The sequence below is a fragment of the Micropterus dolomieu genome, linkage group LG17 (assembly GCF_021292245.1).
Source record: "Micropterus dolomieu isolate WLL.071019.BEF.003 ecotype Adirondacks linkage group LG17, ASM2129224v1, whole genome shotgun sequence".
Taxonomy (NCBI): domain Eukaryota; kingdom Metazoa; phylum Chordata; class Actinopteri; order Centrarchiformes; family Centrarchidae; genus Micropterus; species Micropterus dolomieu.
In genome coordinates this window covers 27,282,189-27,297,422 of record NC_060166.1, presented here as the reverse complement: position 1 = coordinate 27,297,422, position 15,234 = coordinate 27,282,189, and the positions used below count along the sequence as shown (strand labels likewise).

Sequence of the window (15,234 nt, the reverse complement as noted above, 5' to 3'; positions counted from 1 at the left end):
AATGACTTTTGTTCCAGAGCTGTTACCGATCAAGTAGGCTACCTTACCATTACCTGAAACAACTAAAATATTGCTTATGCTGCAAATATGGCTAATAAATAACTTTCCTAATTAATCTAGGTTACTCTATATGAACAGCAAACTAACAGTTCTAACCTAAAACCATAATACCATATTGCAATTGACATATTATCAAATATTGTATATGCAATAGGCCTATGTGATTTCGCCATTTTCCTATTGTTTCTAACCATTAACCATGTTGGCCGCCATGTTTGTCCGTGTATGGTATTAGGTTATAACTGTTAGTTTGCTGTCCATGTACAGTGACTTATATTAATGAGGAATGTTATTTATTAGCAGCATTTGCAATAAAGTCAATATGTTAGTGGTTTCAGTAATGTAAGTTACTGGTGCAGCAACAACTCTGGGACAAAAAATAACTTTATAGGCTAACAGAAAGCTTCAAACTGTTTCAGCATAACTTTAGTTGGATGACAATGATAATGCTAATTCAGCACATCTTCATAGTAGCATCCATGTTATTTCCACATTCTTACTTAAAGCACATGAACACACCGAAGTCGAAGGAAGAAGGACTTCCCACCTCGGGAAATGGGACCATCCAAAGAGCACATGAATGCATTAACGTTACTCACCTAAACCTAAATGGAATGCAGCCATCATTATGAGACACACCTGTGCTTTCACTGCTTTGACGTAAAATGTTTGTCGTGAGAAGTCGTTTATGCAGGCTTGATAGCTAAAATAAAGTTAACTTGTTGCCATTTATTAAGCCGCTGCCACCTACTGATATAACTTACCACTATTTCAGTGCACAAACAAGAGTGGACTTCAGGCGGTGCGCTGAACTCAGCTCCTTCCTTCATCTGTTTCTCAATGAACTTGCGGTAGGCGTCAGGGTCATTTTGAGAAAGATCATCCAGCATGGACCAAAAGTGGTTGACCTGCTGTAAAACATTCCCTGCACTGCCAGTGGAGGACATCTTAAGGTGACTGTCTTAGCAAGCAAAGACTAGCGCTCACTAACCACTATCGTTAACTTTGGCTGTAAAAAAAAGAAAACCAGAAGCCCTCAAGTTTGTGAGTTGAAGTTAGATAAACAGCTTTTGTACACTGTTACAAATGAGTGTTGCTATTGAAGGAGGGTCTAAATATAAAAAAAATAGAGCAATATCGCGCAAACTAGTTCATTTCCATCAAATGAAAGAAACAACTAATGCTAGCTTAGCTAATGTTGTCAGTTGCTATGGAACCCAGATGAGAGGAAACGTTCCACAAATGCCACCTGGCGGCGGAGTGCAGAGCTGCAGCTCAATAATCACACAGGACACCGTTTTATAAGAGGAATAATTTATGTTCAGTACATGGAAAATATAACGTAAAAATGCATTTTGATGTCTGTTTTAATGTGTACATTATATAATGGACATTTAAAGGACTTATATTAACTATAATTTTCAAACTTCTCAAACAGAGGACTAAAATCAGTAGCGTCCTTTGCTTGCTGTGCCCCATTCGCACTCATCAGGAGTTCTGCAAAGAAAATCATTATTATCATATCATTATTAAGTCATTATTAGCAGTAAAAACTAGATTTATATTCCATTGTGCAGTTTCCAATTCCTTCCTGTTGCTGATAATATAAGAATAAACAATAATTGCTGTTTGTTAAATTAATTACGGCTCCCTGATACTTCTGAAATATTGTCATCTTTTACTAAGTAAAAGTAGCAATGTGAAAGTAGGCTACTCCACTGTAAATAAAAATGCATTCAAAAAGTCCAGAAGCAGGCCAGAAGCATTATCAGCTAGATGTATCAGAAAATTACTCATAAGGCTGAAAAAAAACAATTTATGTGTGTCTTAATGTTGGATTATCCTAATTATCGATGCGATAATGAACAGCAATCAATCGATTCATCATTTTAATAATTTTTCAAGCAAAAAATGCCAAACATTTGCTGGTTCCAGTTTCTCAAATTAAAGGATTTGCTGCTTCTCTTTGTCTTATATGATAGAAAACTGAACATCTTTGGGTTTTGGATTGTTGGTTGGTCAAAACAAGCATTTTGAAGATGTCACCTTGGGTTTTGGGAAATTGTGAGGGGCTTTTTTCACATATTGTGACATTTTCTAGACTAAACAATCGATTAATGGCAAAAATAATTGGCAAATTGTTAGATAATGAAAATAATAATTAGTTGCAGCTTTAGTCTAAATCACAATGCATCACATTTTATAAGCTAATCATATGTTTTCTATCTAAAATCATGATCTACAAAGTGTAAATGTATTTTTCTCTGAAATGTAGAATGGAATTGGAAGTATAAGTACCTTACCTCTGTACTGTACAAACACTTGGTTACTTTCTACCACAGAATTTCTAAAATGTCTGTTTACCTCCATCATGTCATAGATCCAGCCCAAGAATTCGGCCACTTTGGTATAAACTCCAGGATGGTTGGGCTCAGCACAGCCTGTCCCCCAGCTGACGACCCCTACCAGCCTCCACACATTTTCATCCTGGCAAACCAGAGGACCGCCACTGTCCCCCTGGAGAGGTAGACACAAACAGTGTCCAATGCAGACTCACCCAGCCTTTATTATGCCAGTGTTTCACTGTAAACAAATCACAGAGGAGAGGATGAATCTTTAAAACGCCTCTGCAAAGTACTCTTCAAAACATACATCTGACCTGACATGCATCCACTTTTCCCTCTGTGTATCCGGCACAAAGCATCCGTGGCGTGATCTCTCCGTTGTACATGCAGGAGCTGTTACACTTCTTTGTGTTTATTATGGGAACTGGCGCCTCTTTCAGGGTGTCAGGTGATTGAACTGAGGGAGAAGACACACATTAAAAGCTGCTCTTTAACACACCTGGCACAATCTGTCATCATGTGTGAATTAGACTTGCAGCAGATGTAAATGTGTTTTACAGCAATGCAGTAGCATCTTACCACCCTCAGGCTGTGTGTATCCCCATCCGGAGATCCAGCACTGTGTACCTCCTGGAAGATCATAGTCGTACTGAGGCAAGCAGACAGGCCTAATTGTATCTAGTTAAAGTGGGGAAAAAAGAAAATTAGCCTCTTTAGATTATATTAATTCTGACAGGTTGGAACATTGTAATTTGGATTTAATTATGATTTTTCATTCAAATAATTTTATAGGTCTAAAGGCTTTTCTTCCACTCTGTTTGAGAGACATTCTTACATAAGTTTACCTACCACTCTAAATATGGTTGGGTCCCCAAGTCATTGTTGATTAGGTCCCTTAAGGCCCCCTTCACTCGAGCATGTATTTTACTTATTGTTACTTCACTTGGTTGTTTGAGCTTTACTGTGCACAATGATGTATGCTGTTTGACACTAGAGGGCTGCATGCATTCATCTGCTGAAGAGGTAAAAAAGTTTTTATGCGCTCACCTTAAATCTCAGTTTCAAACCTTTACCAATAAGCATGATTTTATTAAATGGGATGTGAAAACTTGAAACCTCTAGTGAACATAAACTGAGAATCAGCTTTTCAGTGAAGTAGATGACTTCCGTCCAGTATTTAAACTTTTGAAATGAAAAATATTTGCATATTAAAATTAAAAAATTAAAAATTAAATTGGATTTTTCAATGAAGGAGAAGCAGTAGATGTAATCTAAGTATGTTTGGGGTTTTTTTATTTTTTTTTTTACATTTGGCTTTTTTTATGGAAAATTTATTACTCAGAGTAATTGTATGTAAAACATGTCTGGAGGGGATTGTTAAACTTTGTTGAGGTTACATGCCTACAAATTATATAAAGAATTGGTTCTATAAAATGTTGTGGGTGCAAAGATTGATTTTAAAGTGTATATCATTGTTCATTGTGGGTACAGAAGTTATACCCTACACCTGGCAATAAGCGCTTATTCTTTATAAGAGGAGGAGTATAACACTTTTGTGGTGGGCTGATTAAGCCTTGTTTTCTGAAATGTGTCAGCATAAAAAAATAAAACTGAGGCCATAGTATTACATATTTTAGTGTTTTTGAAGTGCTGCTATCTCACAAGGAGGCTCCCAGACTGACCCGAGAAATTCAGCGGTGTCCGCAGTTTCATCAGGGCAATATCACTGTCATGGCTCCTGTGGTTGTAGTTCTTGTTGTAGATGATCTTCTCCACAGCGTGTCCTGTGTGCTGAGCCATTTTAGCTGAGCTGCGGGTGACAATACCGGCATAGACCACCCAGCTGGACACCTGAGGTAGCCTGTAGCTGACATTTTAGGAAAGAAAAGAGGAGGCAGGTACTGATAAGAGAGTTGTTTGTCATGCTGTATGTGGTGCAGCTGTTAATGACTTATAATTCTCCTTCGTGGAGTCTGTAACCGTCGACCTTTAGCGCCGGTAAGGTCAGCAGTCTTACTTGTGCACACAATGGGCAGCTGTGACTACCCATTCACTGGTGATGATGGAGCCTCCGCAGGTGTGACGGTTGCTATAGTAGAGGCTGACCTGCCAGGGCCACCTGCCCAGCGTGGCCTCCACTCCCCCGATTATCCTGGGCAGTTTCGCTCGTGTTCCACACTCTGCACAGAGATCCAGTCATCAAAAAGGCGTTGCATTGGTCGGAAAGCACTGCAACAAGTGGCATCATTCACTCTGTGTGCCACTGAGATGAAGCTTTTTCTAAAGTATTATTAAGGAACTACAGGTCTCGGTCTTGGGTTCAAAGTCAAACAAAAAGTGAAGTTTAATTTGCTCACCAAAACATTGTAAAGCGATAACCTTCCCTGTGATACAGCTCCCCCTAAATGAAAATAAATTGAGTAACTAATGATGCATAATTAATGTGTTGGTAGCCACACATTTCTCTGCATCATTATGAGTATGATGTCCTCAGACAAATTGCCTTACCTGAATTGCCACATATTTTCCAGATTGCTCTTGTGTTCTGAGGTAATTTGTATAAACCCATCAGTATAGTTTGGCCCGATATCAGTTAGATTCACTCCTTTATGCTTGGTCAGTCTGGTAGGGGAACATATGCAAAATGGATGGGAGTGAGTATTATGATAATTCAGACTCATAAGGTGTGAAGCAAGATTGTAAATGAGGTATTAGAAGATCATAAATAAGCTGAGCCTTCAACCTCGGCAAAGCAGGCTAAGATTAAACTATAAGTTAGAGAGTGGGTGCTCCAGTCTCAGTCAGTGTAAAGCTGAGGTGTGTGATCCTGGCAGCAGTGCAAACCTCATATAACCCAGCTGTCTGCAGACCAGCGTTCCCAATGACGAGTTCCACCTCTCGTAGCACACTGGCAGCCAGGTAGGCAGCTTCCCCAGCTGGATCTCCAGGAGGGAGCTCTCCGGGCTGATTCTGTAAAACACTGAACCTGATTGATTGAAAATCCCTCCAGAGACAAGCTCTCAGTCAACAGTAATGAACAAGCCTCTTCTATGAGTGGGGAATGATTAAGAAAAAACACAAGTATCTATGCTAATGTAGTCAATACAAACAGATCATTATGTATGATATTTTTATGTCAGTCAATGGGCATCTCTCAAGAGTGCACAAAAGGCAACAAGGAGCAGCTGTTGAATGATGATTTTCCTACTGTTCAACTAAAAATCACTTCAGAGATGAACCATGACCCAGTATAATCACTCGCATAACAATTTGCAACCTGCACTTAATTCATAAAACAGTGAAACAAACCGTAATAAGAGGAACAGACACAGACCTTTCCTAGGGTCAGATATAGAAATATCCTCTGTCACATTGCAGAAAGGCGTCTCTTTTGTGTCCCCAAGTCCCACTGGACTTTGCGAGTAGGAAGGCCTCAGCAGAAGTTTGACTATATGTAGTTAAAGATACAGCAAAAACATGTTCCTTTTAACTAAATGTTACCAGATAATCAACATTAGTAGCCAGAACAGACACAGCCTGTCTGGTAGAGCAATACAGCTTTACTCTGCAGAAGAGATATATGTATATATTATGAAATATAGTATTTATATCAAGTAAAAAAAAAACTCACTAAAACAATACACAATACTACTGTTTTTTAAAATTTTCAAAAGCTGATATTGTATCAGCTTCAAAACTCCTGTATCTTCCAGGTTCTGTAGAGCAGCAGTGATCTGATAATACAGACTACAGAAGCCTGAGCAGCTGTAACTAGACATTTTGCACATTCGTTTCCATTTCCTAGTTACCATTAAACCAATTTAGCGACTCTTTCTCAACACAATGACTCACCTAGAAACCAGACACCTACAGCTAAGCCTCCCAGGAGTCCAACTGCACACACCGCTGCCAGCAGCCTCACCAGTCTGTGAGCTAAAGCAACAGTTAAGACTCAAGTTAATGCCTTATGATCCCAGATATGAGCTGAGAAGATTTATTAAATGTCATCTGTTACAGATATTGTACATTGACACAGAGGCAGAAATTAATAAGATATATTTTAGACATGCACAACACCAGAGAGCTGAAAAGCAAATCTGCACGCTTACATTTTTATAAGAAAGCACTGCTTTACTACTTATCACTACACTGCAGATGACTTGATTCAGTGCAAAGTGCTCTAATAGCTTGTTTTTTTTTTTTTTGCACTTATGAACCAAGACTGCTGTTTTAGTTTATGTTTGATGCCCATCAGGTGGTGCACCACTGGCACCTACCTTGAGTCATAGATTGAATCCCCTTTAACCATCCCTGCACTCCCTTGCTCGCTGCAACTCCTGCTGTTTTGTCTGACTGAAAATGATGGCTGACCGCCGCCGGGTTCTCAATCACTGATAATGTGTCTCCATCAAGACTCTATAAGAAATAAAGTTGGCACAACAGACCTCATTTACAGCTCGTTCCTATTTGATAAAATGTTGGTAAGTTTGCGTTTGCAACAAAAACTACCTGCTAACCATCTGTTCCTCAACAACAGTGCACCTGTCAGGCTCTGTCAGATTTAATTAGGAGCGCTGTAATCCTGATTATTAACCACCACTGACCAATCCAGATGTATGGTGTCAGAGCTCTAGATGCATACAGGTGTGTCTTTAAATAGTACTGTGCAAAAGTTTTATGACGCAGGTGTGGAAAAAATGCTGTAAAGTAAGAATGCTTTCAAAAATAGACATGTGAATAGATTATATTTATTAATGAACAAATCAATTCCAAACTTTTGCACAGTCCTGTGTCTCCTCATTGAGGTAGTCATAATGGGCAGGTTGAAGCCTTGTTTAGCCTCTGTTTTGTTAAAACACATATACTCTTCCTGTCTTTCATAAATGTTTATGACTCTGGTGTGTGTGTGTGTGTGTGTGTGTGTGTGTGTGATTTTGTTGGGCTCACTCTCCAATGAGCAGCTGTTTCCATAAGCAACATATTGAGAGTATTACAGTAATTATAATAAAGCTCTCTATAGATGTGAGATGCAGTTTTAGTATTATACAATTGCAGTAGAAAATCCATCTAAATAAATAGCCATACCATCTGCTCTCTTGTATTACTCTAGCAGCAGCTAAACATGTAATTTTAGATTTAGAATTGACATGAGTTGCATATAGCTCAACAGCAATTTAGAAAGTATGTACAGCTGTACAGTGCAGGTCAAACGATGCACACAAATTAGAAATGATAAGTAAATGTGACAGAAACAAGTATGATACAAGTTTGAAGAGAGACATACTACATGTGTAAACAGCAGCTGGTACCTGTGTACTGTTGTGAGCGTGTAAGCGAAGGTGACAGCGTGAGATATGTGTTGTTGTCAGGAGTGCATACATTAGACAGATGGAGCAAGGTGTAGTGAATATTTAGTCTCCGTCTCTTACCATGTTTTCCTTGCGTACAGTCCTGAGGAAAAGGCAGCAGTACCTGTGTTCATCTGTAGGCCCGTGCTAGAGGTAGAGAGGTCTGTCCCGCTCGCAGTCAACGCACCATTTGCCATTTAACAGATTGCAACTCTGGACTTTCCCTTCACAAAGAGACAATGAGGTCAGCAGTGGTGCAGAGAATGAGGCTGTTGTTTGTCCAGGGGGGTCATGGGGCCTGTGGAAGCAAGCTGAACCAGGTCTTTGTGAAGTGGGAGCATCTCCAGAGATACCTCCAAGCTGACTATTGATAGTACACCGGGGGTTGCTAGGTAACACTTTTTACCTGTGCCAAAAGATTGTCCGTTTTTCACCTGAGGCATGTTATTACCTGACAGTTTGTAGCTTCTGAGAAAAGGTCATTATTGCAGATTGTTGAAAAGTCTCACATCATGTCAATCCCCGTCATTTGGAATCCAAAGCTATCGTCTCTCAACACTCAAGAAAGAAATGAAGTCTTTTCTGTCTGCCCGCTGACAGATGAGACTTTCTCTTCCTTCTCACTCTTTAAACCAGCTCACAGTCAGACTGGTTTTGTCAGTATTGTTTTTCTGTATCTCAGTATCAGTATTTGTTTTTAAGTACGGTGGAAAAGGTGACTTGAGTGGCTTAAAAAAAAGAATGATTAACTCTTTAACTAAAAAAAAATAGTAAGAACAATTAACAGCTCAGATGAGGAAGGCATGCTCTTTGAAAATGGTAAAAAACTAGATTGAGGGAGATCAAAGCCTGTCTTCACATCACTTCTCGGAAGAAACACTGAATTTTTGATACAAAGGTTGTTTATGTATCTCCCCATATGCACAGTGTGGAATTAATCAGGGTCCAGGTGAGGGAACAGCCAGGAAGAAAATTCCTCCTCGTCCGACTGTCAAGGCAGAATCCAAGAAATGGCCCAGATCTATTTGGCTCATCTAACAGGTGTCATATGGAATTATTTGGAAATCAAACACAGAGTAATGAGCATTGCAGCAGTGGCATAAATTGCATGTGATGGAGCAACAGCTGAAACTCATATCACTAGGGTTGTTAGGTTAATAATGTTTGACAATATTAGCATTGCGCTGAATTGTTCTGCCGAAGCAAACAAGGAGAGCATAGCAGCTGTTTGGTCATTTTCACAGGGATTTGATGTCTCCCTCTTCTGGTGAAATTAGTTTTCTCAGACAGCCAAGTAAACAGTGATTTACAGAGCTGCCGTTCACTCGATTCACTTTGTTAGAAATCTTTTGAGGATCATCATTCAGGGTTATGCACGTACCTGATCAAGTCTTCCATTATTTAGACATAATGCATCCTTGTTTTGTGTTGTGATATGCAGTCCCGGATTTTAAGCCAGTTTCACTACAGTTTTATTTTGTGCTTTCCTCCTTTTGTAAACATTCCTCAACATTGTGCTTCATGATTTAAAGGCAAACTCCAATTATCTGGTCCTCACTTGAAAGGTGGTGCTTTATAAATAATATACTGTAGGTATTTTACAATTTAGTTTATTAGGTACACCTAGCTAAACTAATTCAGTCTAATACAACAATCATGTAGTAAACCCTGCCTTCATGAAGGTTATATAGATTAATAAAAGTGTTGATTAAACATAATAGTTATTCAGTAAGCTGCATGGTTTGTCGTACAGTTTAATTGTTTTGTGTTATATTTAGTGCTAAAACAATAAATCAATCAATCAGTTAGTCGATTGACAGAAAACAACTGCCAGCACTGTTGATAACTGAGTAGTCATTTTAGGACGTTGGTCACGCAAACATGCCATATTCCAGCTTCTTAAATAAGATGACTTGCTGCTGTTCTGTTTTGTATCAATATCACTTAAATATCTGAAATACATTAAATATTTATGTGCAACTGATGGGACAGCATAAGCAAATCAACTGGGGCTTTTGGAAAATATTGCAGGACATTTGTCATGATTTTCTGACATTTTATAAATGATTTATATTCAACATATTCATTAATAATGAAAATAATCAGTAGTTGCAGCCCCAGTAATACTTAGATGTTTCTAATATTTAATCTACCCTCTGAATTAATCCCTTTCTCTATCTCGTATTGTTCCTAAATGTAACCCTTGAAGCAGTCAGCATATTTGGTGAAGTTGACGTACGTACATGATTCTTGCAATTTTTGGATCGTATCCACATGGTTGAGTTGAACCTATTGTAAGTTGTTTTGGACAAAAGTCAGGTAAATAAATGTGATGTAAAAGGTGGACAAAATACTAGAAACACACCTTAGTGTATCATGGTCCGATTCAACAACGCCACAAAATAAAGCCTCCAAAATCATCATAAAGTTGAATCAACACTTCAAAAAAACTATTTAAACAACAAACTTATAGGTATGAGCTTCATGAAGGAAAGATTTATTGCAGGGCTGTTAAAACTTCAATGTTTGTAGTGATTGTAGAAACAACCACAGAATTATAGGCCAGTAAACTATCCCTAAAGCAAATATACTGTATCTTAATGAGTAACTGACTTTGGCTTAATTTCATCCTTTTGATCAGATTTTAATTTCATGAGTAAATCCCACCAACATGACCACAACAATAACTGTCACCTTGCGCAGGGGGTGTCATAGACGCCCCAGGGTGGACTCAATTTATTCATGTACCTCAGTCTGAGGCTCCACTGTGAAGAGGCTGGCTGCAGCCCAGTTTGGATCTACATCTATCTCTCTCTGCTCTGAAGGGGCAAGCAATCTCCCTGTTTGGTGTAGTGAGATTTGATCAGCTCTACTCTTATCTCAGCCGTTACTATGCGTGCCTCTCTGTGTCCAAATATTGAACATCAGATGCAGTCTCTCAGTCCCTGCTCAGAAATCCCACAGTAGGTTCTAACTGAACAGAAGAGAGAGATGCTTCTTTTTAAGGTTTGGCCAATGTTTGCCTCAACAGCTTTTTGCCAAAGTCCAGCCCACCAAGGCATTTAAAACTGATCCATTCATGTGTGGGCTGTCACGAGAGTTGTGCCATTGATGCTGTTGGCCGTGACCTCTCGTCAGAGACAGCCATTAAAAGCTGGAGTGCTCACAGATGCAGGGCAGAGTGGAGCATGTTAAAAGCACAATCCAAATGCAGTGGTTTCCAATTCTTTTTCAGTCTGACGTAGTACAACAGCCCTATTTGATGAGTTGGAGTACCACATAATTAACACTACTTGTCATGTTCCAAATGTGTTCATTTGAATGGATTTTAAACTGACTCTTACATAAAGGAATAGCAAGTTAGCTTAGCTAAATAGCTAACCTGGCTCTGTTCAAAGGCACAAAATCAGGCCACCAGCATTTCTATATCTTGTTTTGTTTAATCATACAAAACCAGAAATAAAAACACATTTGTAGTTTTATGGGGGTTATAAATGAATGGTTTTACCTTTGGACAGAGCCAGGCTAGCTGTGTCAAAAAGCTTGCTTCCAGTTTCCAGCCTTTATGCTAAACTAGCAACATGTACGCCATAACGCACAGATTAACTCTCTGCAAGAAAGGAAATCCAAGATATCAAATTATTATGTTAAATATATTAACGTGGATATTCTTACGACATTTGTTTTATCCATGACTGAGTGATCCTGGAATTGTCTTGGTCTCTTCATTTTTTCTTTTCTTGAGTGGGTTTGATAAAGTTTGTATTCATACTGCTTCCACTTGGATTGGCAGAAGTAGGACATTTCAACCATTTATCTGTTTCATTTAGCAGTCTTTCTCAACTTCTTTGCTCAGTTGTTAACTAGTTTTCAAGTAATCGCAGCATGTGGTGTTCGGGAGGTGTGTGGTGTGTCCTCTGCAGTTGGTCCGTCATAGCTAGAAATTTAATGGTTATTGTGACAATAAATATACCAAAGATTTGACACAATTTGTGAACCTACTTGGCAGGTTCACCTGTGGTGTTGTCTTTTTTTTTTTGGCAACTGCAGAAGTACCCCTTATGGACCCCTGTTAGTGGTTTAAATCTAATGAAAAAAGCTGGAACTTATACAATTGATTTCAGCTGTCTTTTGATATAATAAACACTAGACACAGAATGAACTGAAGTTTTTTAATATTTTAATTATAATTGTAGAACATAAATTAGCAACTAAACTGTTATTTGTCCAGTTGAAAATAGGACAGAAGAGGTTGCCAGATGTTGAATGTTTCTGTTGAATCTTGAGAAGTAGCCTATGCTTTCACTTAAACTTTGTTTACATTTTGGCAATGTTTGCATTGTACTATGGATTATTATTATTATTATATCACTGGATTACATTGATCCTAAAGAAAAGTTAAAACATGATGTTTCTCAGGCAAGTTCTGGAGTTATAAGGAGCGGATTTGCCGCTTTGCCAGGACATCCTTGTAAAAGAGATAAAAAATCTCAATGGATTTCTTTTCTGGTAAAATAAAGGTAAAATAAAAAAATTATGGTATTTTATTCGCTATGAACATTGCTATGAATGTAAACATGAACATGACAATGATATTCTCTGAAAGTATCAGTCACACTGAATCTAAAAATATGCACATCATGTCTGTGTGTTCAGATTTAATCCTCCACCTCCTGTCCACAGACAGGTCCAAACAATATGACTGTGAGTAAAATGGTTATTTTGATCTAGAAGCTAAACACTTCTATATTTTGAATAAACTAGGCCTATACATTAAAATTATGTGGTCAGCAATAACTAAATGGACCTTTAACTTTGCCAAGGCATGGCTGAGGTTGTTGGCTCTGCATGTGTGCAGTGTCATGACACAGTTGTCATGGGTTAAAGAAGTAAAGCCCACTGTAAGCTGTCCAGGTCATGATGCAGAACAGGGTGAGGGCAGAAGCCACTTATCTATGCCCCCTCTATTTCAACATGCGCACACACACACACACACACACACACTGCCAAGCCCTCTCCTCTGTGCTTCAATAATTGTATTGCTCTGCTGGCTGCCAGTGAGCTCTGCCTTCTGTGGAGCAGTAAATCCTCCTTGTATGAGCCCTGCCTGCGGTCTGGGCTGGATGTTAGCTGTGGTGGCATACTGCCCTCTTGTGGTAGACTTTAAGACTTCCATTTAAGATCTATGCAGTTACATGCAGGTCAAAGTAAAAGGTTAAATATTCAGCAATACCATGTTCAACCAAGCTTAAAATGACTTGCTCCTATAGACTTTTTCCTCTTTCACTATGTTGAATGTGTTGTTGTTACTGTTGGAGGTCATGGTTCATGATTCAAATGTGGAGCAGGAATGTCTAAAAAACAGCCAGATGCTGTTTCATAGAGCACCTGTGTTGGACAGTTTGTGGCTTTTATAGTCCTAAGTCTTTGACAACTATTGTAATTTGGATGTTTCAGTGTGAAGCATATTGTAATTATACAACAATACATTTATGACAGGTCTAAGCACGAGTATGGCGCCACCACAGTTGCTAAATGGTATGCAGTTGTATCTGTATTGAAAGTGGCAGGATGAATAAATAGGTGTCATGTATGTGTTTGTGTCTTGTCTTGTAGAGGCTAATGATAGTGAGGATGGGTAAGAGAAGAGCTGCTCCCCACCAGATGGTGGGTAATGTGGTTTGCTTTAGCTGCCCACCATGCTCACTCTAATTAAACAGAGGAGATTACATTAACATTGGCTCCCACTCAATCTGCTCCTCCAATGAGCGTGGCCGTGCTCTGAAGGCAGGGTTGGAGATCAGAGGTGGAGGGGTTACGGAGGTGATTGTCAAGTCAAAATTACATATTTGCTAAATTACTTTCTTAGTGAGGAAATGAAAGATGGAGAGGTTTAGAAGGAAATGCTTTAGACCACATGCTTGGATCCACTAGAAAAATCTAAACTTTCCCACACTCACCACTGCTGTTGTCTTTTTAAATGCACTCAACCTCCATCTGCTCTGATTATGAGTTCAGTGGTCAATAACATCTTAAAAGTGGTCAAAAAGCAATTCATTAATTTAACAATGAACAATAAAGCACATTATAAATAGAGATTTAATTTGACAATAAAAACAGATTATATTAAGATTTTACAGCTCAGTCTGTAAGTAAATATTTCAATTTAACTATGAGGTTACTGGTCACAACTGAATAGATAATAAATGGTGTAAATTAATTTGACAATACATTTTACCAAAAAGAAAGCAATACTTGATTTTACTAAAACAATAGCTCAGTTTTAATAGCGCTTTTTTAAAGGAAATTAAACAGGGAAATGGATATGTACTAATTTATTAATTTAGTTTTTCTATTCGCCAACTCCGCTATTGTCAATGTAGCACTCTGAGTCAAAGCTGTGTGTGTGTGTGTGTGTGTGTGTGTGTGTGTGTGTGTATATATATATATATATTTTGACCTCAAAATAATAAATAAATAAAGAAGAGTTCACTGACGGTGCATGGAGCTGTAACTTTGAAGATGGTTGAAGTGAATGATGACGTCTTGTCCGTTTGCCCTGCCAGCAAGTTAAGAGGTCTGAGTTTTGTGTCCTCCATCTTCCAGCCCTTATTGCTTAAGTCATTGGTTCCCAAACTTTTTGTCCGTGAGCTTAAAAAAGCAAAGCAAACAAAGCAAAACCATTTTTCAACCCTTCCAACTGTTTTGTATGTCTGTAAGTTGTGAGCTCTACAAACAAAGACTGATTCTTTCCATGTCACATTCACAGCATACTCAGAGGCTACTTGGTAAAATGAAGAAGATAGAAAAGGAAACCAAAGGAAGGAATACATTGCACTGTTAAATTGCAAAGGCATTAGGCGAACACAAAAACTGTACAGTAAATGCTGCCAGTACTTTCCACAGTACAGTACTCACTTTCACTGTGCTGTGCAGGGAGCAGTGGCTGACCTGATGCACTGACTCTTACGTCCTTCCACATCTGGGATAAAATGCAGGCCAGCTGTGGCTCTGGCAGAGTCCCATTAGAGGTCACCACAGAGCCTGGAGTGACTCCAGCTGTTTGCAAGTCGTCCAGATGACACATAAACTCTATAAACAGCTTGAGACTGTAAAGGTTTGTGGCATGAGCCAATAAACCGTTAAGAGGATCAGCAGCATTGTTTTTGGGCAGATGTCTGTAGCAGTGAAATGTTGAGGTTCAATTAGACCACATAGGCTACAGAGAGGAGTTAGCCAGTGATACGCAAGGGATACGGGTACCCAGGGGGTGCTTCTACAGGTGCCATTTTGTACATGAACAGACTCAGCTGATTTGAGAAAATAACAATTAAAACTAGTTGGCAAGCGAGCAGGGAAGCCTGAATAATTAGCTAAGATTAAAAGATAAACATATGAAATAGATAGCTGAAATAAATTGATAAACCGTAAGGGGCTGTGGGGGGGGGGGGGGGGGGGGGGGAAAAAAAAAAAAAGGAGGG

At 38.9% G+C, this 15,234-nt stretch overlaps 2 protein-coding genes and 1 long non-coding RNA gene across 7 annotated transcripts in view; 1 reads left to right on the top strand and 2 right to left on the bottom strand.

Annotated features, from left to right (window-relative positions):
* Positions 1 to 1,295, bottom strand: part of pih1d2 (PIH1 domain containing 2) — a 4,157-nt gene extending 2,862 nt beyond the window's left edge. Inside the window, exon 1 of one of the 2 annotated variants that reach the window (XM_046074608.1) lies at positions 825 to 1,295. In XM_046074608.1, the coding sequence (XP_045930564.1) occupies positions 825 to 1,007 (183 nt within the window). In that variant the 5' untranslated portion in view covers positions 1,008 to 1,295. The remainder of the gene's footprint in view (positions 1 to 824) is intronic. The other variant, XM_046074609.1, reaches the window with a different exon arrangement.
* The window catches only part of LOC123986381, a 44,598-nt gene continuing 30,038 nt past the window's right edge, over positions 675 to 15,234 (top strand). The window contains exons 1-2 of one of the 2 annotated variants that reach the window (XR_006828867.1): positions 675 to 1,013; positions 2,441 to 2,585. This is a non-coding gene — a long non-coding RNA (uncharacterized LOC123986381). The remainder of the gene's footprint in view (positions 1,014 to 2,440; positions 2,586 to 15,234) is intronic. The other variant, XR_006828866.1, reaches the window with a different exon arrangement.
* Positions 1,506 to 11,462, bottom strand: tmprss5 (transmembrane serine protease 5). Of its 3 annotated transcripts, none has more exons than XM_046074606.1 (14): positions 11,429 to 11,462; positions 7,835 to 7,977; positions 6,683 to 6,821; positions 6,258 to 6,338; positions 5,740 to 5,853; positions 5,250 to 5,385; positions 4,914 to 5,027; positions 4,763 to 4,806; positions 4,423 to 4,585; positions 4,088 to 4,272; positions 2,985 to 3,083; positions 2,720 to 2,862; positions 2,425 to 2,577; positions 1,506 to 1,557 (listed from the first exon to the last, which is right to left on the bottom strand). In XM_046074606.1, exons 2-14 carry the CDS (start codon positions 7,835 to 7,837, stop codon positions 1,549 to 1,551), a joined length of 1,383 nt encoding a protein of 460 aa, XP_045930562.1. In that variant the 5' UTR covers positions 7,838 to 7,977; positions 11,429 to 11,462; the 3' UTR covers positions 1,506 to 1,548. The 3 variants fall into 3 exon arrangements, with proteins under 3 accessions (XP_045930562.1, XP_045930561.1, XP_045930563.1); XM_046074605.1 differs by lacking the exon at positions 11,429 to 11,462 and adding an exon at positions 11,262 to 11,311; XM_046074607.1 differs by lacking the exon at positions 11,429 to 11,462 and having other exon boundaries at positions 7,835 to 8,067.

Bases quoted from the DNA above. Each gene is read 5' to 3' on its own strand.
- tmprss5 (XM_046074606.1), bottom strand. The intron at 3,084-4,087 runs GTCAGTCTGGGA...CACTTTAACTAG, and splicing joins GACACCGCTGAATTTCTCGG to ATACAATTAGGCCTGTCTGC. The intron at 2,863-2,984 runs GTAAGATGCTAC...CTTCTCCCTCAG, and splicing joins ATACACACAGCCTGAGGGTG to TTCAATCACCTGACACCCTG.